At 43.4% G+C, this 25,659-nt stretch overlaps 1 protein-coding gene across 2 annotated transcripts in view; it reads right to left on the bottom strand.

Moving 5' to 3' along the window:
• Positions 1-25,659, bottom strand: part of FNDC1 (fibronectin type III domain containing 1) — a 102,217-nt gene that overhangs the window by 56,358 nt on the left and 20,200 nt on the right. Inside the window, exons 2-5 of one of the 2 annotated variants that reach the window (XM_518834.8) lie at positions 17,623-17,817; positions 15,166-15,252; positions 14,667-14,735; positions 55-261 (exon numbers count right to left, since the gene is read on the bottom strand). In XM_518834.8, the coding sequence (XP_518834.8) occupies positions 55-261; positions 14,667-14,735; positions 15,166-15,252; positions 17,623-17,817 (558 nt within the window). The remainder of the gene's footprint in view (positions 1-54; positions 262-14,666; positions 14,736-15,165; positions 15,253-17,622; positions 17,818-25,659) is intronic. The other variant, XM_009452328.4, reaches the window with a different exon arrangement.

The following is a 25,659-nucleotide window of genomic DNA, read 5'->3' as shown; positions in this document are numbered from 1 at the left end:
GAAATGATCCCAAAGACCATGGAAACATTGAATACCAATGAATATGAAACTCACCTAGCTTTTTAATTTCGTGTGTCCGTTCATCTCTTGTCAGTGGAACATAATTCATCTTCCGGCCACTCTCCCCGTAGCCCAGGAGAAAACCCCGTGATCTGCGTGGACTCTTGGCTCCAGACAGGCGTGGTGCCTTCCACGCAACGGACAGCCTGTCATCTGAGGACCGGACACGCACACGCAAGGGCTTGTTGGGCACTTCCTTTTCTTAAAGAGGGCAGGACACAAAAGTGGTTAGACAGTAGACCACTTAGAGTTTGCCATCACGTACATGAGGTCTTCAGACCCTGAGCCTCAACAATTAGCTGCTGAGCTTCAAACATGCATTTCTTGGTAACTAATTCTAGTAAGGACATTTTTCCCCCAAGGGTATCAATACTCTTAACCACATATTCCTCCCCACATTTCATACCAAAAGGTCTCAAGAAATTAAAATAAAACATTCCATGTTGTGAGACTGCCCGCCAGAAATCTTGGATGTTTTACAGTGTCCCTTTTTATCTATTTCCTTTTGTCCCCTTTAGGCCAAAACTATATATTCTCTGGCAAGAGCTAAAGGTCAGTATAAAAATATAGCAGAGAGACATTATGTGCTATTTATAACTCTCCTCCAGAAAGCTTTTTCACTGTAATGTTGAAAAGACGGGCTTTCCTTGCCTTTACAATGAATCATTAACTGATTTCTATTTTGGGTCCTAATTTTTCTTCCATGTCTAAGCCTTGCTCCTCCAGACAAAGCCTGGCCATGCTACACCATCGCTGCTATCCTCTGTGTCTGTTGTTTTTTTTACTTGCTACATTAATCAGTTTTGAGAAATCTCTTGCTAAGCCAGTTAATCTCAAGAAATGCCCTCACTATAAACTTTCCCAAAGCAGTGTATTCTGGTGATCAATACTTAGTGTTTAAAATTTTGCTTGTATATCAAATAAGAGCTGGTATGTTTGGAAACAAGGGTTATGGATCATGTGACTACCACCTTGCCCTCTTTTAGAATATGCCACTAACCACATTGTAAGCCCTCATTTGGGGATCCAGTTAGGCTAAGGAGCACCTCTTTAATTGTGTAAGGCAGTTAGTTCCCAAGCATTCTTCCTCCATATATACATTAACCCCATCACCAATTCTGACTAATTTTATTAGACTGGAAAATTCCCAGCTAGGCTAACATTTCAACACTAAGACATAAAAACAAAATCTAATATCACGATTTAGCATGCCCTTCAAGAACACATAAATCAATAGCCTCTGGAGATGCTGAAATGGCAGACACCTGGTTCCAATGTCCTGAATCTAACCAAAAGGAATATCCACTTGCAGATTAGCTGGAGCTACCCAACCAGTCACTGGGCACCCCATTCCTATAGGCTACTAAGAGAACACCATGGTATGTTCAACAAATACTTTCCCCAATAATCAAAGTAGTAATTGTTTTAAAGGTTTTTTTCGTTTGTTTTTAGTCCAAAAGTATAGTCCAGTAAAATGAGCAGATCTACTGAGAACACACACACGGGTCTTATGTGAGTCAGCTGGAACATAAATCATTGAGCAGAGACAGCATCCTCTGCCCTGAACTCTGCTCCAGTCCTGAGACCTTCCCAGCCGTGTGTCTGGGGATGGAAACTGATACTGGGGGTCACAGTGTCCCTGCTGGGCCCTGGGGAGGATGGCAGTTCTCTGTTCCAGGACAAACCAATTCTGACTCGGCAATCCCTGACACTCAACCGTAATAAGCTTCAATAAAAATTTTTTAAAAGGTCTTTGAAATTTCCTGAGGGGCGGGGTCCCTGAGGAGTCAGGAGTGAAGTTCCAAGGACAAGGAGCCTGGTCACAGATGGCACAAGCTTGTTGCCTGCAGTGTATGCCGGTGGCTCTGTCCTGCACCATGCCAGGTTCACTAAACATGAGCCACACACCCCAACAGCAGGGACAACAGCTTTCTGCTTGCTGCACATGCTTCCCCCTTCCAGGCTCTGGCCTTGCTGTCCAACCTAGAATGAGACCAGGCCCACTGAACAGCTTTGGGGACAGAGCTGAGGCTGGCTCTTGCAATCCCCCTATTTTATGGAATGTTTCACTCTGCAGCAAGCTCTCACATAGTTCATCTAGCTGTCCTTAGAACAGCTCCAAGGTAAGTAGGATAGATTCATCACCCCCATGAGAAAACTGTGGCGCACAGAGGGGAAGTAGTAGCTGACAGACGGTCACATAGCTGTTTAGGGCCAGGCAGGGACCTGAGTTCAGCCATTCTGATTCCCAGTTTCATCCCCTTTCCATGATGCCCCTTTCATTTAAGCTCCTCCTTACCCCATGGGCCATCCCACCAACCTCCCAACCTCTTCTAATGAATGTGAAACAAGGGATTTGAGCCAACAGGCTCCCTTCAGGGTATAAACACATGACTGCTTTGCCCAGTAGGCATTACATATAACAAAAAGTATTCTCAGCAGGTAGCAAACGGACAAGAGAAGGACTGTCACCAAAGACCACCCAGGAAGAACTGTTCCCTAGACAACACGGAGCTCGCTGTCTCGGTAATAACCAGAGTGAAGTGAGAATGTCCTCCCTCTAAACACAATTGTCTCTCTTTCAAATCTTTGGGTTTAGAAAAACCAACCCCATTTTTTTCAAGTATTTTGAAATTTTCCTTTCTTTAATACTCTGGGTTATATATACCATCAAACATCTTTGATAGATCATCTGGTAATCCTCTTTTAAACTGATGTGCATATTAAGAAAACTAGCCATATGGTTCAAATTCATTTGCAATTAAACTACTTAAGTGTTTTCTCTGGGCTGTATGTGATAGCCTCACCAAAGCCTTCTGAAATTCTCTAATAAATCTGTGTAAGTCTTTTATCTTGAAAACAGGAAGTCACAACCGCCAAGGGTAATGGAGCTGGCATCCACCAGCGCTGAATGTACTTCAAACTTGGCTGGACACATTCCCTCAACTGCTGTTGGTACAACATAATCAGGTGAATTGCACTCAGAACTGGCTGACAACAGAAGACCTGCGGCAACTAATGATATGTCACCCACTTGGCAGGTCCCCTGGGTGAAACAATTACCATCCAGATTGCAGTAGACCTCAGAAACCAGACAGGATTCAAGTATTTCTCCGGATTTGTGCCACTGGCTTTGCAAATTGGCAAATATTCTGAAGTTGTATAGAATCAAAATCTCTTCTTTTTACAAAGAAAATAATCTAAAATTCAATATGATGTTTTACCCATTCTATGCTAGTTAAACTTGGTAGCTTCTGAATTGGGCTTGAAGTCACAGGCTCTGAAGTCAAAGTCTGAATCGAATCTATTACAGGCTATGTGGCTTAGACTTCTCTCTGAATTTCAGTTTCTTCTGTAAAATAGTGCACAGCATATGCACTTTGTAATATAACCATATAAAGCATTCGGTGCCATACCTGACATATGCCGTATTAAGCACACTAGTTGTGTTTGTGGCCCTGACAAAAATGAAATCCCTCACTTACTAGATTCACTACCTGAGTGGGTAACCCCCTTCAGAATGGAAGCCGTGAATGTATCACAGAGCTTACCACCAGGCCTTGCATACAGGGGCACTAAAAAAAAAAATGTTTCAAAGAACCAAATGTGAGCAAAAGAGAGGGCTTATTGCCAAGGACCCTTTACATTGAAAATCTTTTCAAATATGAGGTTGCCTATAGCCAGATGAAGAGCGTTATTCATCTTCATCAACATCTAGCAATTATCAGTCACTCGAAATCCCTCTCTTCATTGGTGTAAAAGAACACATGACCACAGCTGTCTGGCGGCTACTTTCTGTTGGCCCAGGTCTTTCCTGGCAGGACATGCTCACTTCCCAGCAGAATGTGAGGTTTCACTCCATCTACAGCCTTGAAGAGCCGCAATTTGTCTGGTTTGTCCCACTGACCGATCTGACACCCCACTGCGCTGACCACCAACTTCACAAAGATGGTCCTGATCTCTATCCCCGTGACTGAAAGAGCAGGCCTGATGCTCACGGGCCTTCAAATACCCACCTCACCCCAGGCAGCTGCCCCACCATCCCCAGCACCAGCCTCCATTATAACTGTGGACACCAGTCTGCACGCGGGGGGTGGGGGTCAGGGGGTGTCCAGCCATTTAGGCCAGAGCCATGGTGCTCAAAGTTCAGTGTGCACCAGAAGCACCTGGCCAGGTGAAAACACACCCTGGCCTCCCACCTCCATCAGGACCAGGCCTTTTGTGCACTCCTGATGAAGAAGCTTGATAAGGAAGAGGTGAGAAGCCTGAGAGGAAGAAGAAAGAGAGGGCAGGGAAAGGGGTGAGAATGTGTGTCCGGGAGCAGTGAAGGTCGGCTGCTGATAGCCAGATGGGGGCAGGACATCAGCTTTGTTGGCCATACTCTGCATCTGAACTCTCTGACCCCAGCTCATGCCCAGGCCCAGTGCTGCCTGACATCTCCAAAGTTGGTGAGCTCCAGCAAACGCCACCCGAGGCTGCATCCACCACAGGCTCGTTCTTCCTGTGCAAGTTCTGACACATAACCCTCCTAAAACACCTTTGAATTGATTTACAGTACTCTTCTTCTACATACCCAATATTTGCAATACTTACTGTAAAGTCCCTCTTTAATGCCATATTTTCTCTCCCATAAGCAGCCTCAATACTTGTAACTATGTACTGGTTTTCTGTGATATTTGGTTAGGCCCAGCTAGTTAACAGTAAGGAGAAAGGGCACTTGGCAGCCATCCTTGAAGTCACCCAATCACAGCCCATCTGCTGACCAAAGAAGTGAGGCTCAGAAAGGCTAAGGGAACATCTCAAAACCAGACAGCAGGAAGCCGAAGCCAGAATTCGCACCCCATCTGTCGGATCGGTAGCCCTAGCTCTCTCCGTAGCAGCTCTTGTTGAGAAGCTCATGGTGGTTGCAGAGTTGGTGTCACCAGTAGCCATGTGTGGCACAAGCATCACGCCTTCTCCAGGGGAAGGTCCTCTTGGTGCCTCCCAAATCCCACTGGTGAAGGATGTGGTGGGCAGCACCAGGATGCCCTGGCAAGATGTGCATGTGCCCCGCTTACAGAGAAGCTGGCACAGTTCCCAAGGACCCGACTGCTCTTCAGGGGGCGTCAGCACCATCTGTCCCATCAAGATCTGCTCAGTGCACTATTCCTCTTAAATGTGTAAGTGTCTAGTGCTCTGGGAAAGACCCCTGATGAGGAGTCAAGCATCTGGCCAGCACACTAAGGACAGCAACACACTGCTTCCTCCAGAGATGCCAGAGGAGCACCCCTCAGCCAACCCCTGCAGTCAGTAAACTCTTGCTGCATTTTCAGGGATCGGAAGAAGAGAAGAGGTATTAAAAGCAGGAAAAAAAAGGATGAAAAAGAGAAAGAAAAAGAAAGGGAAAGGACCTTGATCTCCCCTGAGCTAATCAATGCCAATTATTAATGTCATGAATCGTGGAAGCCCAAAGAACCTTTATAAAGCATTTACACTAACTTTCAAGACAAACCAGACAACATCACCACCTTCAGTTCGAGATTTCTGCTGCCCACAGCAAGCATCCAATATTTCAGAGACTCTGGCTTCCTGCCTTCCAGGATCCTGCCTGACATCCTGGGTGTCATCAAATCGGGAAGCCCCAGGAAATGCCACTTGACATGGAGTCAAGAAAGGGATTTTGCTGTCAGATGCTGGTGCAAGGCTGCCAGCATCTGTGCCCCCAAGCGGGGTACCCTAAATCCATCAGGACTGTCTCAGGTGCAAAGTAAACTCTTTAAGCTATCCTGGGGCCACTCCATTTCAAAGAGTTTGTGTTGTTTGTTTCACAGAAATGCTGAATCACTCTGTCACTTAACTAAGCTTTCTTCCAACTTCTCACCAAAGTCTATCTAACAGCAGAGAGAATGAATCCCCGCCCCCCCCCCCCCCCCCCCCCCCCCGCCGCTCCAGAAGCCTGGAGCGTGGAAATTCATTCCTAATCTTCATTTTTATCTCAAAATTGCATTTACATTTTGTAGACTACTCCATAATATTTTGGTGTTTGTTTAAAAATTAAAAGTAGGCTGGGCATGGTGGCTCACGGCTGTAATCTCAGCACGTTGGGAGGCTGAGGCAGGCAGATCTCCTGAGGTCGGGAGTTCGGGACCAGCCTGACCAACATGGAGAAACCCCGTCTCTACTAAAAATACAAAATTAGCTGGGCGTGGTGGCATGCACCTGTAATCCCAGCTACTCAGGAGGCTGAGGCAGGAGAATCGCTTGATGCCGGGAGGCAGAGGTTGTGGTGAGCCAAGATTGCACCAGTGCACTCCAGCTTGGGTGAGAAGAGCGAGACTCTGTCTCAGAACAAAAAAAAAAAAATTAAAAATAACATTTGAATGCCTGGCCATCAGGAAAATTCTCCCTGTTGGACATGGTCCATTGACCTTATGCCTTCATGGAATCTTAGTTGTGTCACGTTCTCCCAAGTTCTGGGGATCCCAGTTTGAGAAGCCCTGAGAATCACAGGTATGGCAGTGGCTTCAGGATGTCACCCAAAATGTCAGTCAGTAGCTGACTTTGGTGTTGATCCTAGTGGAGTGCTATGAATATCAAGAAAAACTACTTTGTGCCGTCAGTTTCACAGTACAGGTCTGAGGCTGTGCTGGGCTGCCGAATGCCAAGACAGTGGTCATCCACTGCATTAGTGACAATGAAGAGCTCTACACAGGATGGCCATGAAGCCCTTCCCACGACCACAAGAATTAAGAGGTTCTACAGTTGCTTGCATGGATATGGCTCTCAATTTGTATAGATCATAAGCCTTTTGAGGGGAATCTTTCCCTTATCCTACCACTGCGTAGGCAAGGCTAGAGTCTCTGTGACCCATCTGTGGCCGTAGCTCATCTCTAGACCCAGAAGACCAATACCAGTTGCCCTCTTCAGCCATCTTATGATTCTGATGTAGACATCGCTGTGCCATCTGCAACAGCAGCTTGGGGTCAGCCCTACCCTGAGCCCAGCTCACTCACTCCCCATCCCCAGCCCAATCCCCACCAACACAGTGTGGAAGGATCAGGCAGCTTCTGTGGGGGACTGGATATGAAAGTTTCCTCCATTATTGGCGTGAGTGTATAGAGTCATTAGAAGCATCTACTCTAGATCCATCTCGTGGTGCTTTAGTTCTCAGCCGTTCCCCTACAGGATTCATGAGGGCCACAGAAAGCAAAGAAAGCAATAATCTTTTTCCAATCTTAATGGCTGGATCCCCACAGTATAACACAGAGATGGCCTCATAGCCTCTAAGCGAAGACAAGGAGTGTTAAATATTCTAAGGAAAATTTAACACCAGACGTCAGTTCAAAGAGTTTTGATTTGTCGGGGTTGTTTGTTTTAGTTTAAAGTTCTTCTGTATTTGTTTCCTTTGGGAATAGAATGGTAAGTAATGCAGTTGTTTTCTGGCAATCAAAGACCTTGTTTTGTTGAACGTCTATTGGTTACTTCAATTTTTAACTGTTCTCCAACACACACACACATTGGCTTCACTTGCAAATGAAAGATCCAATTACAATATATGAGTAGGTTGATAAGTTTAAAAAGGAAAGTGCTTCCTTTCAGGATTAATATCTGAATTTGCAAGGGTCCCACAAAAGCTGCTTCCCCTCTCAGAGGTATCACAGACCCACACCTGCCCTCTTTTTCTCACAGACATCCAGAGAAAAGCCCAGATATCAATCAGAAAGCAGCAAGTGAACCCCAAGATGCTGGCCTCATCAGAAGTATTAGGTTTTATTAAACTACTGTAGGTTCTTCCAGGACTGGAAGGCAAGTCCAGGACTTGAAGGCAAGTGCTTCATGCAAGGTGGCACAGGCAGGGACCACCCATCTCCCACCTTCCCAGAGCCCCCGCCCCTCACAGTCGGAACAGTTGCTCATCAGCCTCTGAAATAAGCACACATCCTGGTGTCCTAAGAAAGGGCCTCACCCCCACTGCTTGCGTCTTCACATGAAATGCCTGTGATTTCAGCTCAAAGGTAGGAGAAGGCTGTGCCCAATCAATCTCTTTTCTGGCCAGCTAGCTCCTTCCTGCCTCCCTTCCATGGCATTTCTGCTGGGGTAGGGGGGGTGCCAGCAGGGACTCCTGAGGCCTTTGCTTCTCCCCAGGGACATCTGGCTAAATGGAGTCAAACAGCTTCTCACACAAACCTCTGTCTCCCACATTTTTATTACCTAAAGAATGGGCTCTACAATTAGCAAAGTCTAGCTATATTTTAACATGAGAGGCAGCTTTGAAACGAGCACTCGGATGAAGAGATCCAAGCCCTTAAGATGGAAGGGCTCGTTCTGGGGCAGTACTTCCTTGGGAGGGAGTAGTGGGCAGGCCACCCCATAGCCCATGGATCTGGCTGTGCAAACACCTCATCTTCATAGACCAGCCAGCCCAAAGAATTCCAGTTTACAGATGCACACATCTTTTTTTTTGGCCCAGGCCCTCAAAGTAGCAAAAGACAAGAAATAGAATCTCTGATTAATGGTAGCACCAATCTGAGTTCAACAAACGGGCTTGCCCAGAACCCCCCGAATCAACGTTGAACTAGACAGAGGTGACCCCAATCTTCTCACAGGCACCTCTGCAACATCCAAGCCCCAGCTGTTGTCAACACTCTTGTCAACGCCCACTCCTCTACCAAGCACAGGTATGGGGCAGAAGCAACCGCCAAATGCATTTCCACTGAACAAACGTCTCCTGAGCACCCATTGTGCAATTGCCCCAGGCTCTGGAGATAGGAAGATGAGTAAATCAAAGCACCCTGCCCTTAAGGAGCTCACCTTCCAGGCCATGAACTTTTGTCCTGTGAAGTGCACACTAAATAAAACTAATAACTGCATGAGAAAGCTACTGTGAAAGTAATGCCACAGACAGCATTAATTCCCCATTGGCCAAAGGCTTTGATTGAAATTGTACTTGGAAAGAAGGCAGTCTTTGATTCATAATTAATTCCTTGATTTTGAATTGGGGTACATGTTAAGCACGAGTCTGGTGCACAGCAGCTCCACTGCCTGGCTGCAGAAATATCTGGTGGAGCCCTTGCTTTGCCTATTGGTTTACTCTGCCGGCACCTTTGGCACCAAGTGCCAATGACACATGTCAGTTTAAATAAGTTGACGTCGCCATCTCCACTGGTTCATTCAGCAGAATTCCACCATTGCAAACAGAGGGGAGGACACCCAACAAGGGGGCCCTGGGAGAGGTGCTTTCCAGCATTATCACTGGGGATGAGTCTTTCTTCTGTGTACCTTTGGTGTGTTTTAAGTACATTCTCAAAATGCAGAAATTACAATTTAGCATTTCTTCCTTCACTAATATGACTTTTGAATGCAATGACCTAAAACATTCAAAGTAGGGTAAAAAAAATAGGAAAACAGCCATTTGTTCAGTATGACAAATGGTTTTCTACTGCTCACAAAGCTTAGCATCATTCATTAAAAGTGGAATCCGTCCACTCAGCCTCATAGATTCATGACATTTCAAAACTAAAAGGAAACTTGGAACCTTAGAAAGAACTTTGGAGCCTAAGAAAGTTCTTAGAAAGGAACCTAGAAGCCTCTTGTTGAATCCCATCATTTCATAGCTGAGAAATCTGGTATTTGGAAGACAGGAGTTGCTGATGGCTGAGAGCTAGTCAGGGCCTGAACCTGGAGCCGGAGCCAGGTGTTCAGAGGTGAACAGTGTCGAGATTATGGTTTGGTGGATTAATTATGCTCTTGAATCAGCAGATTGGAGAGACAGCCATCTCAAGACACTAGGTTTAGAGTTTTCAACTTCCACATCAGTCATATTTAAATAAACCGGCAAGATCATATGCCTGAAAATTGGTGCTCATTTTGATGAAATACTGACAGAAAAGGCCAAAATACAAGTCTGGGGTATACATGTCCCATCAATCTGTAGCTATGCCCATGAAAAGAGTGCTAGATAAGAAATCTTTACAATGCCAAACTTTGTTTTTTCATGTTTTCATAGTTTCATTGTTTTGGTATCAAATAATTAGTTCAACAGTAGGTATCAACTTTCTGAACCAGGCACTGGGAGGGATCCAAAGATGAATCCCACCCCAGATCTGCCCTCAGGTCTACCATGCTTTCCAAGAAACTGATGTAGATGAAGTCAGCCTTAAAGAGAAGGTGACAACAGCCCTTCCTTAGAACCAGCAGGAGGGCAGGGAGCAGTGAGGGTTCAGGAGGGAGAAGAAGGGAGAGGGGCAATGTCAGCTGAAACCTTCATCCCCCCAGGGAAGCAGGAAGCAAGTCACCTACTAGAAGTGAAAGGAACCCAGGCCAGGAATGGGCTGGAGCACAGTGTTGACATTTTGGACTAGCCACTGTGGCATAAAGAAAGGAAACTGTGTGAGGACAATCAGGAAGTGGCCAAGCAGCACTGAGGACCTGGATGAAGTGAGAAAACCAGCTCTGACAAGCTGTTGTAACTCAGATCAGATCAGCTCTTCATCTGTCTCACAAAGCCCAGCCATCAGCATGGCAGACAGAGAAAGCTAGATAGCTGGGGGTCCTGGCGGAGCGACGGGCAGAGGCAGCGCTGCAGCAGTGAGGCCGCTGAAATGACGGGGGCAGACCTGCATGTGGAGTGTGGTTGGAATGATGGGACCTGGATAAAGTAAAGAAGAAACAGGACAGCGGCAGCTTCTGGACCCCACAGCTGGGAAGGGTCTACAGGTCCAAAGTCTACTATGGTCTGAAATTAAGCTTCTGACGTGAGGGTGTTGAGGAAGAGAGATGATGGTGATCAGATGGGGATTCCAGGAGTCTAGATTTTGGAAGGGATCAACTCTATCTGTAACTTTAACTCCATGAGGGGAGGTGGCAGTTAGAGCCAGGAGGTGAGAATATCAAATGGGTCATTGTCATGGATGCCTGGAATACAGACCCACTATGCAGCAAGTGCCTGAAGTTGCTGGATTTAGGGAGCAACCCGGAAGTCAGTGGGTGACCAAGATAAGGGAATGTCTGGTCCGCAAGCGATTGTCACGCAGCATCGTCTGGAAATGGCCAAGGAGTAATTGTGGACTCTATACTGAACTTGAGTCCAAGCTATCGTTTGTCCAAAAAATGAGCAAGCGTCATGAACTAAAATATAATGTAAAGAAAAATGAGGCAGAAATTAGACTTTGATTTCAGTACTAGGCCTAGTTTAGGCTCCAAAACTTGAGAAAAGCACAGAGGACTTGATTTTTAGAAAAACCTTAAAAATGATTAAATAGATATGATCATATTCAGAACTATACTTAACCAGAACCTAATACTGTTTCCCAAATGAAGAGTTTGACAAAAGCTGACTAACTAGCTGGGCTGAGGCCCTAGGCTGGCGGGTAGCAGAGTGGGGATGTGTCTGTGTCCCTGTCCTGACCCCCAGGGCCTGGCTCTGCACTGCCAGGTTACCCAGATCCTGTTACACAAAAAAAGCCAAAACAACTTGCAGAAAAGAAGTCTGCAGAAAAGCTCCATAACAGTATTCCAATAAATGAACAGACTTGTGACATCTCTTCCCTGGGGACAGAACAAGAGGATACAGGTTTCCATCCCAGCAAGAGGGATTCTGCATTAAGTACAAAGAAAGCTTTCCGGCTCGGAGAAGTGAGATGAGCAACACAAGAGGAGCCAAAACTGCTGCCCTCGTGCTGCATTCTCGCTCGGTCCTGTCATTTCCTGAGTGCTGAGAGGTTTCATATTTGGACGACTGACCAGTCTGGGAATTGCTTAAGTCTTGCCCAAACTCCAGGACTCTCTGGCATGGTCCTCCTCCTCCTCCCCACATGGCTTCACCCTCACAGTCTCTTACGATCTCAACTTGGTGCCACCATCTTATCAGTGTCTCCTAGGCTCCCAAACCCTCACTCCCATCTGCTTATTCTATATTACAGTACTGCTTATTTTTAAAATAATTCATGATTGTGTTATGGGCTGCATTGTGCCCCCTCTGCCAAATTCATATGTTGAAGTCCTAACCCCAGTATCTCAGATGTGAGCATATTCAGAAATAGGGTCTTCAAAGAGGTGAGTTAAAATGAGGCCATTAGGCTGGGGCCTCATCCAATTTGACTAGTGACCTTATAAAAAGGAAATGTGGACACACAGATACCAAGGATGCATGTTCACAAAGAAAGGCCATTCAAGGACACAGCAAAAAGGTGACCATCTACAAGCCAAGGATAGAGGCCTCAGGAGAAATCAAACCTGCCAACATCGGGACTTTGGACTTCTAGACCCAATAATCAAGAGAAATAAATTTGTGTTTTCTAAGCCACCAGTCTGTGGCATTTTGTTATGGCAGCCCCAGCAAATTAATAGATTATATGCATCATTTTGTGCATATTTGTTTGTTATCTTTCTTTCTCATTGGAATATAAGTTTCATTGAGGTGATCCCTTGTCTAGCTTGTATCTCTAACACCTAGACCTCCGCCTGTAATAAATGAATTAAATAACTAAAGTCCTATTTTTAGGTAAAGACAATTCAGTTGAGATAGCTGTAAGCCTGCAAAAGGAGGTCTTCTGGAATCAGAACTGCAGCCATTGTTTCTCGCAGCTTAAAAGAATGGATATTCCTCTGGTTTCTAATAAAACACAGGAAGGACGTGAGACCCTATCAGTCAAAGCACTAAAGTGAATCCCTTTGGGCCTTACACCAGGTGCCCATGCTAATGTCTGCATTTTTGAAGGCAAATTCCTCTTTGAATGAAGACAGGGAATTCTGAATACTTCTTTTGTTTGGCAAGATTATCATATATTTAACAATTTCTCGGAATAATAGCAGATCATATTTTCCAAGCCTCATCAAAAGGTATAGATACATGGTGATCACTTACTGATAATTTCACATAAATTATTATTTTTTATTAACAATGAAATGTAATTTGTGAAGTACTTTAACCTAGTCTGTGCATTCTGGATATTCCTGGTTTTTGTTGTTGTTGTCGTTGTTGTTGTTTTAAGTTCTGCTTTATATTACATGCTTCAAGTGGTTTGAGCCAGCAGTTTCTTCTGGTATCTTTTTTAATCACCATGTATGACAAATGAAACATCATGTATTATAGCAGAGTGGTTTGGCAACCAGGGCCTGCAAAGCCTGCTGCAGATAGAAGTTCAATAATCTCACAATACATACAACCAATAATGAGCTGGAACACGGCTGTCTGATCCCTGGTCCCCAGGGTTTCTGCTTACTTACTCAGAAAGGTCATACACGTGTGTGCACACACACTATTAAAGAGGGCATAAGAAATTAACTACTTCTGAAAAAGCAAGAAAATCACTTGTTCTAAAGCTATTGTCATTCAAAAAACTGTATCAGGAAGGATGTAAAAATAAAACGCTTATTTAAAACACAAAATATAAGATTCAAATGCAAGGCACAAACATCCATCAGTAAGAGGTTCATACGTGTCTGTTTACGTGTGTGTGTTCAGAGGTAAACAACCTCTGAAAATAAACACCTTTTCTTCTTTTGCACACTTGCTAGCTGTACTAACTTGTTGACCATTTTACTGTATTTCCATGGTTTGATTCCCGGCCTTCTGATCTTCTTTCTGCTAATCCTCAGCCACTCATGAGCTCTCTACTTCAACTTTTGCCCTATAGCATGACTCCTAAGTCCATGTCTCGTTCTTAATTCCCTCTTCCAACTTCCATTCTCTCTTCTCAAATCAGCTACAAGACATTTCTGTTGCAGCACCTCATAGTCATTCAAACAAGAACACTTAGTCTCTCCCCAAAAGCCAGTTTTCTTTTCTGATGTTTTGTTCTTCCACCCCCTTTTCATATAGCATGCACTGTGAAGACCGCCTACACCATCAAATCTGGTCTGAAAAGCAGATAAGCGTCATTGGTTTCATCATACTCACCTTCCTGTCAACAACAACTCCAGATTGATATATTTAAACACACGGCACGTGAAAATAAAACACAGCTCCTCACCATAGTGCTTTTGAGATATTACCCAACCACACTCTGAAATAACTGCATTCATTTTACATTATTGTTTCACCATCAATTAAATATATTCAAGAAACACACAAGAAATGTCAACACTTTTCTCAGTAAGTAAAACAATATGACCAGACAACATCAACATCCAAATGAGAAAACAAACAGATACACAAATATGGAGCAGAGATGGAAGGTAAGTCATCTAACATATCACAAAATATCCCAAGGTCGTAAGAAAAAAGCAAGATTTGAAGCAACATGTTAGCCCATAAAAGCCACTATTTTGGGGGGACCCCATTCATTGATTCACTGGTAGAAGAGCTATAAATATCCTAATCTGGTCAGTACTGCCATCTCAACCACCATATTTGCCTATGAAGAGGGCAACAATATCCCCAGATGTAGACGCAGACACTTCCCCACGCGAGAACATGAAAGAACGGTGAACAATAAGCAACACTGGTTACAGTCTAGTTCATTGGATGCGGAACAGATTGACCAAGACTGTGTGGCATGTGTGTTAGTTTAGCGATGGGAACTCAGTGAAGGTTTGTGAGCACATGTGTGTGACGGAAGCACAACTCTCTTGCGAGACGATGCTTCAGTGAAAACATGAATCTGACATGAAGGAGGAAGTAGTACCTGTGACGGTTTCATTAAATGGTCCTGGACCCTTAATGGGAAAACCATCAATCTCGATCCATTCACCTCCTAAATTAGGGAAATGCAACTTGATAGTTAGAAACGAGGACTGTTGGGTTTTCCACATTACAGTGCATCCATAATGTATAATTAAATGATCTTTTCAACCATCTTCAAAAGGATCTGCTCAGCCCATATTAGTGACTGGACACCTCAGCTTTACGGACAATACATATTTTAGGTCTTTTACACATGGTTTACTCAGTAAGTATTCAAAACGTCTGGATGAAATGCTAATAACCTACATTAAAACTATTTTAAAAGAAAGGATAAGCCTCTTCCACTTTTCAATCTGTCAGCTTGCTATACAAGTCTAAAAAGTTCTTGTTCAAAAATTATTTAATAACTCTAAATTTATATTTACTGGAAGAAGCAAGGAGGGATGTCTCTCCCAATCTAAGTAACAACACTACAGCCTCTGATTCTAGATAGGACTTACCAGGTGGGCTTTCAGCTCTGTAAACAGGACGGCTCACTCCACTGTGGTTTTCTGCAGTAAGCAGCACAAAGTACACTACCCCCGGCTCTGAAACATACGGTTCATATCAAGCCACCGATTCAGATCTCCAAGAATGACACAGTTTCACTCACTAACCATGCATAACCATCTTCCTTATACCAGTTATAACCAAATACAAAAATCCAAATTTAGTGACAAGCATAATGATAGATGTCTCTCTTTTTTTAAATTAAAATCACTAACATTCTTCTCATGCAACTGAAAAACACATGACCCAAAGAACATAAACTTTATTTCATACAAGGTACATGCCATGTGTAATAAACCTGGATTCATCAACACTCAACAAAAAGAGCTTTTGAAGGTTTTAATGTAAAATCCATGTAGGAAACAGGAACTCCTTGTCCACTAAATAGGCGTTTGAACATACACTGTCAGTCACTACTAATAATCTTTCCCCATTAGAGGCTCCAAATGAAAATCTCCAGAAAATAATAAGAAATGTCAATGTAACCCATAAAATGTAGCACATGGGAAATCTTCACTGCAATACATAAAGCTTCATGAAATTTTCTCCTTTTCACAATAAAATATTCCCCTTACTATGTCTGCATGTTGTTTTTGACCATTCCAACAAAAAGCTAGAAAAATATATATATCCTGGAGTCTTGGAAATGCTAATCTTGACATAACTGGGCTTCACTTTTTGACTTTCATCTAGGGGTCAAGGCCAAATAGCAGAGGTCTCTTAGGCTGCGCTCCTAAAGTTGATGGGATGAGAAAGGAAATGAAGACCCGTGTTACAAGGGAGGGCACCCTGAACGTGTAGCTCTGCAAGGTAAAACCCTACTAAGTACTAGGTTTCCTGAAAATGAATCACTCTCTTGTGACAGGTGAGTGGGGTACCAATTCCTTGAAGAGATGAAAGTCTGTGGGTATTTCAGGGGACGAGAGCTGGAGAGGTGAGGGTTAGTTCTGTCAAAGGTCATAATGACAATGACATTTCTCAAAGTAGGGAGCATTATTATAACAAAACTTCACTCAGTCCTCAAGCCAGAGGCCCATGAACAGAAGCCTGGCTGATGCCACCTGGGATGCCTGCTGTGATCAAGACTGGTGTGACTTCTGTCTCATTGTGGCAGGGCCTGGTGGCATTCAGGGTTTGGCACGACCCGCCAGGCTAATTGGGAAATGCCCGGGGGTCAGACAGAATGCAAAATCATGCTTCGCCAGACACTTTCTCTCTTTACTCTGAGCTTGTTTGTATTTCAAAGAAATTTAATCCACATGTGTTTGATACCCATACAGTTAACTCATCAGAAAGTTGTCTGGGAGATACTATTTGTTTTTTAGTGAGCTCTATGACTCTCTTTTCACATGTTTTTCTTCTCTGCAGCCATCATAACAACCCAAGGTTTGAGCAAGCAGATATGATCTGCTCACACTTTTGATCTGATAGAATCTCCATTTAACTTCACAGCTGGACTTGGGGAGCCAAGGTGATGTGGAAGAGATTAAGGGAAATGGACATTTAGCTGAAGCCATGAGGAAGGGAGTCTGTCTTCCTTCATCTCCCTTTTATACACTTTCTGCTCTGTTACCCAGGAAGCGTGATGTCAAATGCAGGAGGTGGAGAAGGACTAAGTGTGGTCAGCTGTGGTCAGGGGACCAAAGCTGAGGAGCCCATGATCCACTAAAGGATCAAAGTGCTAAGGTGGCACAAGAGGAGACCTGTTTCCTAAATGCTGACTTCTCTTCCTTCCTTATGATCCATCTTAATGTTGGGCCATGACATGGTTCAAGAATCAATGGGGCTTTAGGTTACTGGAATCAAAAATAGAAGACAGAGGATTCAGAGGCAGCTCGAAGCCTAAGCCCAAAACCAACTACATCTGCACTTAATAAGACAAAATATATTGAGGCAAAATCTCAAATATTTCAAACCTCCAGAATCAAGTTAAAGTCAAATTTAAATGGGGCAAAGTGTTACATCTTTAACCAGACGTGGCTAGGCATAACGTATTCCACATCTGCAGGGACATACGACTTGCCCAATCCCTGATTATAAAATGGCATATAAGTTCGAAGTCTCTAGATCAGCCCACTCAGTTGTCTAGCAGTCAAGTTTCTATGAAGCAAAAAAGCATCAATCTACTTTCTGAAAACACATTCAGAAACTAAAATTCATCTGCTGCATCAGTTTGGAAACAGGAATACTTGAGTTCACATGCACGGATGGGGAAGCCCAAGTGCCCCACGCCGGCTGTCAAACAGCAGCCTCCGACAAGCATCTCAGAACTCAGCTCTCCATTCCCAAAGAACCGTAAGGGACCTTGAGCCCAGCCATGGGTTGTCTCACAGTCATCCTAAGAATGCAACTGAGAATGTTGGTGCACAGTTAATTCTGACTGGGAACAAGATCAGAGTGTCACTTACCCACATCCTCAATAAGGAAGGAGTATGTCTCCGCATTCACCTTGATGTATTTAAGACTTTTCAGTGACTTCCCATAGGCAATGTTGTAATGCTCCACAGGTCTACTGGTAGCATCTTTGGGTGGGTCCCACGTGACTTTCAGGCCCATTTTAGTGGACAGCAGTTTCACATGCCTTGGCTTCAGTGGGTGGTCAACTATGTAAACAGCGCAACTATCAACTCATGGCAATAACAGATTGGGAAAACGAGTTTTTTTAATCGTCTTTGATATTGTTAGGAAAACAATAAATGACGTTTAATCAGTATGATCCGAAAGACTTTAAGGATAGTCATGTATTTGCACAGCATTACAGTATGACAACAAAACAAATATACCAAACCCACAGGCCTTCGTGTATTTTGGATAACTGTGGGTGGTAAATTTAAACCAAAAGGGAAATAAATCAATATAAACTCTAGGCATTGTCTGGCTTGATTACACTGTCTTGCTAGTGACAGAATAACAAATTAGTAATTTGCCATACTCTCTAGTAGCATTTATATATCAAATAAGTTATTAGTATGTTGTGTGGTACAGTTGAACAATCTTTAAACGTCTCAGAGAGAACAGCATAAAACTGTCCTGATTAAGAAAAATATCCATTGTATTCTAAGTGAGATAACAGAAGCATTCATTTCCACAAAGAAAACAAACCAAGATCATCAACAGCTTAAAGGGCGAGTAAAACTCTGGTTCTATCTGCATATGTCTAATTTAAATGTTTCCATATTGTGTTCCAGAAGAAAAACAAGTTAGTACCAAGTACAATCACTTTTTTATCTTGACTTACGAGGTTCCGAAGAAATTCACTTCATTTTCAAAATTACTAAAGTGAAACATAACATTTTGTCAAACAAAATCTCTCTACTCACTATGTAACTGATATTGTAATGCAACATAATATAAATGTGTGTGAAATATTCAAGCAACAGTCAAACAAATCTAGGGCAAACCTGGAACTGAAACTGACTATTGAGTAAAGCATGCTGCAAGAAAGAAAAAAGCAACCTAAAAACAAAACCAACAACCTTTAAACAGTAACTTTAAGAAAAACGCATTTGGAGTCTCAGGGAAGAAGAAAAGAAAAGGAGCATGTTTAGTGATGACACATATGTGAGTTAGTATGTGATTTTAATATTGGATGAAAATTCTGAACAGAATAAACATAGATAATTCTAACACACATCACTCCTCCCAAAATTGCCCATTGCCTCTGGAGTAAAATGATTAGCAAGGGAAAGAACTCCTTAGAGAAATTCAAGGGATGAAAGAAGAGTATGAATTTGAGGATTTTGAAGCGTTAGAGAAAGAATGTCTATTCTGGAGACGGAAGCATGATGTTAGGGTATGGATAAAAATCTACAAAGCATTCCCTCCCAACTCCAGAGGTGAGGTTCCTGTAAACCTGTGAGGGAGGAATCACAGGTAAGTAGGCTCATGCTCTTTGGGAAATTTTGAGTTGGGAAGACTATGAAGACACCAATCATTTTCTAGGCATTTAAAATTAGCAATAGTGGTTACTCTTCTTTAATTTTCATTTACCTTTCCTTACCTACAAGCAACTTCAGCAGGAATCATTCCCAGGAATCCAACATTTCACACTGACTAAAAGGTGTGTAGAAGCAAAACAAGATATCCGAAAACTACAAATGGAAGCTCATGGTTGAGTGTTTCTCCCAAGGAAGAATATAAATGAATGAATATACATATCGCACTTTTCTTTACAGCAAATCTCCCTCAAGAAAAGTGAGATCTTGAATAGACATTCTAAAATGTGAGAACTGTAAAACCTAAATACTGTCACATTTTCTACTGGGCACTAGTGATTCAATCAGCACACAGCTACCTAGGCCAGAACATGATTTACTTTTATTACTGACACATGAAAAGAGCAATTTATAAATATTTTCATTGTTCTTCTCTGCGATACCTTGCATTTGTCCTTGGACACAGCACAGAATAATTTCTGTGCTGAGTCACATAGCTACACCAGGGATGGAGCCAACTACAAACATGGCTTTGCCCAACTCCAAAGCCCAGCTCTGCCAGAAGCTTATGCTCCCTCGGAATTGGTCTCTTCTTATCAATGATCGATGACCATATCCACTGAAACATACTATCCTAAAACAAATTGTAAGACCCCCAGAGCTGTTTACCACCCCACCACCCTCCACCCCACCTTCCCCCACCATCTTCCTCTCTTGGGAGCATTCTTCCTCCCTACCCACCACAATCACTTCACCTTGGGCTGCGCATCCTCATCGACCCCTCTCTTCTGGAAGGAATGGAATAAGTGAGTGATGTTCTCTCTCAGGAATTTGCATTCTTATGACAAAACTTTAAACCAGAGGAGTGACTTTCTAATAGTGACAATTTAACCCTTAGAGAGTTACCTAATGAAGGTTGTTTTTAACATAAAGGCCTTTTGGGGACCCTGAAACAAAACCCTACAGGCAACCTTACCATCAATCTCCTTATAAGATCAACTCTGAATTTAAGGTTCTCAAAATGCCTTAGGCCAAATATCGCAACCTCCTCCTCCCACCCACCGCACCACACACAGACTGGACCTGTTAAACAAAACACTTGACCTGATGAGATATTTTCATTTCCTGGATTCCCATTGACTTTGATATTAAAATTGATGTCATTTTTGGTGCTTCATGCCTAACTCATCCATGCCTAACTCAGAGAGAACTGGACAAAAAGACAAACAGGAGACCCAGATAAAAAGCAATCCTGCCCATCATTCCAGCCCTGCCTCTCACCCGCAGTGCCTCAGCTCTGAGTGAAGTCATCAAACCAGCATCTAACTAAGGAGCAGTCATTCCGGCAAGCACAAATCAATGTGCGTGAGCTTAGATTACTTGACTGAAAACTTATCCTTGGGGTTAGAAGTACGACAGTTTGTTCTATTCCCGATCATTGTTTTGAAGGTCTCATGAGTGCAATCCTTCAACGTGAAATAAAGCTATAAGGAATGTGAATGTGGCTTCGGGCTCTGTTGGTTGCATTCTGAGTTCTGTGTTATGGAATCAGCACTCTGATAGCATAAAGATGAAATATGACAAAGTGAGTCCCTTGTTTATTTTTAAGTATTCTTAGAAACTTGAAACAGACCATCCTCTCTGCTGGACAAATGAATCATAGAATCTTTGTAATCATTTACAGTATTCTCATCTAATGAAGGTGATACAGGATACATTCTTTAAAGCTATCTATCCATGCACTGGGTCTGTAAAGAAAAATGACAAACCCAAACATCAATTCAACAGGAATCATAGAGTCCAATAGAAGGAACATTGGGAGGAAACTTCACAGTCCATGCATGACAGGTAGGGCCATGACACGATGTTTTTTCATAGTCACAGGATGCAAAATGAGGAAATAAGCTTAAGTTGTAGCCTAAGGGAATTGGGATAAATGAAAAGAATTTCCTGTCTGTGTCCTTCCTCATTCAAGACTGTCTTTGAGTGGAGACAGATGGTAAGGTGCTCCAGACAGAAGAAGAAAGCCAGTAACAGCCTGCTATGACTCCAAAGATTTCATAACACAGCAAAATCACTTCCACAGTTCACACCAGTAAACTTTACTCAGATTCAAGAATATTTTGCTGGGGACTGAGTGGCAAAATAATATTTTGGTGGCCGTTCAGATACCCAGCAATTGCCAGGCTAGACACTTCTGTGCCATAGCTCCCATGGGGAATATGACCTCTATTGGTTTGCCTGATAATGAAAAATAAGGGCACAATCCCCACCTAGATGTCTTACTTTGGTCTAGCACCAACTCCAGAACTTATCCAAGAGGGCCCAAAGAGGCCAGTTTGGTTCAAGGGTCAAAGTATGGATCCATGACTGCTCTTAGATAGATGGATTCCAAGATTCCAATGGCTCTTCAATGTCTGTCCTTGAAGAGTCTTCAGTTTGCACAGACAGGCCTCCAGAGATTCCCCGGGGTTGCTGACATGCTGAGCCCAGAACTAAGCCTGAGTCCAGCGGTAGGTCTCTGGGCCAACCTGACCAATATCTGCAGGGTCTGTTCATCATAGTAGATGGGGCACCATACCTCATCTTCTCACTCAGGGCTGCCCACACACTTGGTGCTCACTTAAATGGTTTATGGTTGAAGGAAAGGATGTAAGACCAACAAGATCAAATCCAGGAGTCTCCAAGGACCATGCCTACAAGTAATGAAGACCATGAAATGCTCACAAGGGCCGTGAACCCCCAGCAAGTGACATCTATGGAGAATATATGCTCCATCTAAAGGCACAATTCAGTTTAGGTTCCTGGTGACGAAAAGAAATTCAGACAAAAGGTGTCCAGGCTCCACATTGTCAGACATTCTGGGATTTTTTTCTAAGAAGCTAAAACCCTGATTTTTGTGTGAAAACTCCCAATTGTATATTAATTGGTGATTAACTCCATTAAAAAAAAAACACTATGTAGGGACACACACACACATACACACATGAGCTGCCAGACTCAGTCCACTGGTGGCCAGTCAGTGACCTCTACTTTGACCCCAGAAGAAATCCTTTAGTTGTTGACCCAGACAACTTCCTCGTGTCCAATTTCAATTCAGAGACTCTGTGAATCTGGGTCCGTGAGGAAAGTCTATGAATCAAGATGAAAGCTAAAGTCTGGAGAGGAACTAGACCAACCTAGCCCCTGAAGGCATCAGGTACAGATCTGTCCAAGGAATCACATCACACCCCCAGACCTCCCCTCCCTCCCTCAAGAGACCGGAAGGCTCTGAAAAAGCTGTCCTGGGCTCCAAGAAGTAGGGAAATGCATCCCAGGAAGCCTTCAGGGAGAGGAGTGTGGGATGCTACACAGGCTTCAACTACCAGCAAAACTGTTGACTTCTGCATGTCTATTTCTGGCCTAACCATTCCAGACCAATATTCCCTTACTGTCTATATGGTCCAATATGAGTTTCAAACTGAACACTTTCAGAATGAAATTCAATATCCAATTATTCAAAATCTTGGTTCAGACAACACCACCTGTCCAAGCACCTGAATTAGATGTTCAGCATCATCCTTCAGTGTCCAGGCATATCCATGGTGGACAAAAATAAGCATGCTTCCTCTCAAGGGAACTCTGTCAAGCACTATTTCTCAGAATAAAGAGAAGGAAGGTTCAGAATCAGTGAATAAAGTGAATCAATGGTAAAAATAATGCCATAATGACACAATTCATAAGAAATCATGCTGAGAAAACTGTGATTTGAAATAGTAACTGAATCTTTCTGGATTAAAAGTATTGCTTTTGGTCTTGGTTTTGTTTCAATTTTTTAATGACATATAGTTACTTCATTAAGTTCTCAAGGTAGGTAAAGGGAAAAAGATGAATGGATGGTAGATTTTAGAGGTGGGGGCAGGGGTGGTTATAAGAGCATGACATGGCTGAGCGTGGTGGCTCACATAGGTTATCCCAGCACTTTGGGAGGCTGAAGCAGATGGATCACCTGAGCCCAGGAGTTTGAGACCAGTCTGAGCAACATGGTGAAACCTCATTTCTATATATAAAAACAATACAAAAAAATTAGCTAGACATGGTGTCGTGCACCTGTAGTCCCAGCTACATGGGAGGCTGAGGTGGGAGCATTGCTTGAGCCTGGGAGGGCAGGATGCAGTGAGCTATGATTTATCATTGTACCACCACACCCTAGCCTGGGCGACAGAGTGAGACCCTGTCACAAAAAAAAAGCACGACTAATCCAGAGAGAAACAAAGAATAAAATCATCTTCTATCAGGCATAATTCCCTTGAATATGCTCCATTTTAACTTTGAAATGCACTGATTTTAGCCAAATGTTCTACAGCACCAAAAGTGTTGGCTCAGAGTCAGCATTCAATAAATATTAGGTGAATAAATGAATACTTTAAGTTTGCTTTACAGTCCATCTACCATTTAGAAACAAAATAGCAACTGATAAGCATGCTTACATTTTTTAATTCTGTGATTGCACTGAAACAGAGCTTACCACTCACATAATCGTTGTAGATAATGAAGTTAAAATACACAGCTGAGGTTTAAAAAAATCCACTAATAAAATGTTGAATAGGTAAAACCAAATATTTTCTGAGTTAATGAGTTATGGAATAGTTGCAGGAAAAACAAATGCTATTTCTTCTTTGATTTTTCTACCAAGTATTCCCTGGAGAAAATTATTCAAGTAACTAAAAATCCATTTGATTTGATTTGAAAATCAAGTCTTCAAATAATAGATTTGAGTTATCTTTGGATCTCAAAACTCCTGGTCCCACTGTACTTAGAAAATTCATTGATTCCTAGGACCCATCTCTTATAGTGATATGGTTTGGCTCTGTGTCCCCACCCAAATCTCATGTTGAATTGTGATCTTGAGTGTTGGAGGTAGGGGGTGATGAGATCATGGAGCGGTTTCTAATGGTTTAGCACCATCCCCCTAGTGCTGTCCCATGATAGTCTCACAAGATATGGTTATTTGAAAATATGTGGCACCTCCCCTTTCGCTCTCTTGCTCCACCATCGTAGACATGCTTGCTTCCCCTTTGCTTTCTGCCAAGCTTGTAAGTTTCCTGAGGCCTCCTAGCCTTGCTTCCTGTACAGCCTGAAGAACCGTGAGTCAATTAAATCTCTTTTCTTCATAGGTTACCCAGTCTCAGGTAGTTCTTTACAGCAGCGTAAGAACGAACTGATACAAATACCAAATGGAATACATTAGGCCAAGCAATAAAAGGGCCTATATATTTCTAGTGTGCTGATCAATAACAAATTACATTTCAGTTTCATTTCCCCAGGCTAAATGTATGAAGCACCCGTTCCTGAACTTGAAGCATGGGGCACAAAAGTGCTCATGATGAACATTTGAGTTCAAAACAAAATTGAACAAACAGATAAAAGAGTCAGAAAGCAAAATATCAGGTTTATTGCTGACAAAGCTGAACTGGAGAATGTGGGCTCTAACGTGTGGCCACCATTGTGCTTCCTACCTCCTCGTCTCCCCGCTCCAGCTCTGGACCACTGGAGAACCCAGAAGTAGACTGCAGGGCAGACTACTCAGCACGCAGCTTCCCAGCTGTGGACAGAGAGCAACTGGCCTAGACCTCACCCCATGAATTCCCACAGGGACATGGGAGTGGAGCCAAATGGAACTTTCCCGTAAGAAGGCGGACCTGAGAGGAGACACTCATGCCTGGGGCTTCTAATCCATTCACGCCACCAGGTAAAGAAAGAAGGCCGACCAGGCTGTACTCCTCCCAATCGCCCTCGGCTGCAGCATGGAGTGCGGGACAGGGGACAGGCCAGAAATGTCCTCTGTTGTGCTCTATGGCACCACAGTTCCTCTCCTTGGAAGCTCCCTGAACATCCCCAGCTGGTTGTCCCTGACCCCACTGGGTGCAACGGTCAACCTATGGTCAAGCTGTGGCTGCCCCTCAGGGCAAGGATGAGGACCACCTCGCGCCACCTTCAGGCGATGCCCTGGATTCATCAGTGACCTGCCATGTATCTTCCTGGGATTAAAGATGGGAATACCACCCCTATCAGGACCCCAGAAGGCTTTGACATGGGTAAAACTCATTCTTTAGCCAACTCCAAAGTCAAGCTGACCTCCAGGCTGAAAATTTACTGCTGTCCTGACCTATTCCAATGCCAAATTTTGCACAGTTTATGCTGTCCAAAAGAGCCCAGCACAGTCCCAGGAATGAGATGATATAACAGCATGACAATCTGTTCATAACACAATACAAGCAATATAAAAACACCCAGATTTTCACAGAAATCCTTCCCATCACAAAATTCCCAGGGGAAATTTAAAATCCAAAAGTAGTGCTGTCTTTGTCTTATAGCTCAAAACCGAAAGAAATTAAAGTCCAAATAGCTTTCCTCCTTTACTTCTTATACTATTCGGCCTCAGCCAGGGAAGAGTCTTTCCAACGCCCAGGAGGGGTAAGAGTTCCCTCAGCAACTGTGGCCTCTGCCATCATTCACTGAAATCGGTGC

This window comes from Pan troglodytes, chromosome 5, assembly GCF_028858775.2.
Source record: "Pan troglodytes isolate AG18354 chromosome 5, NHGRI_mPanTro3-v2.0_pri, whole genome shotgun sequence".
NCBI classification, from domain to species: domain Eukaryota; kingdom Metazoa; phylum Chordata; class Mammalia; order Primates; family Hominidae; genus Pan; species Pan troglodytes.
Note: the sequence above shows the minus strand (reverse complement) of the source record. Positions and strands in the feature narration are given on the sequence as shown.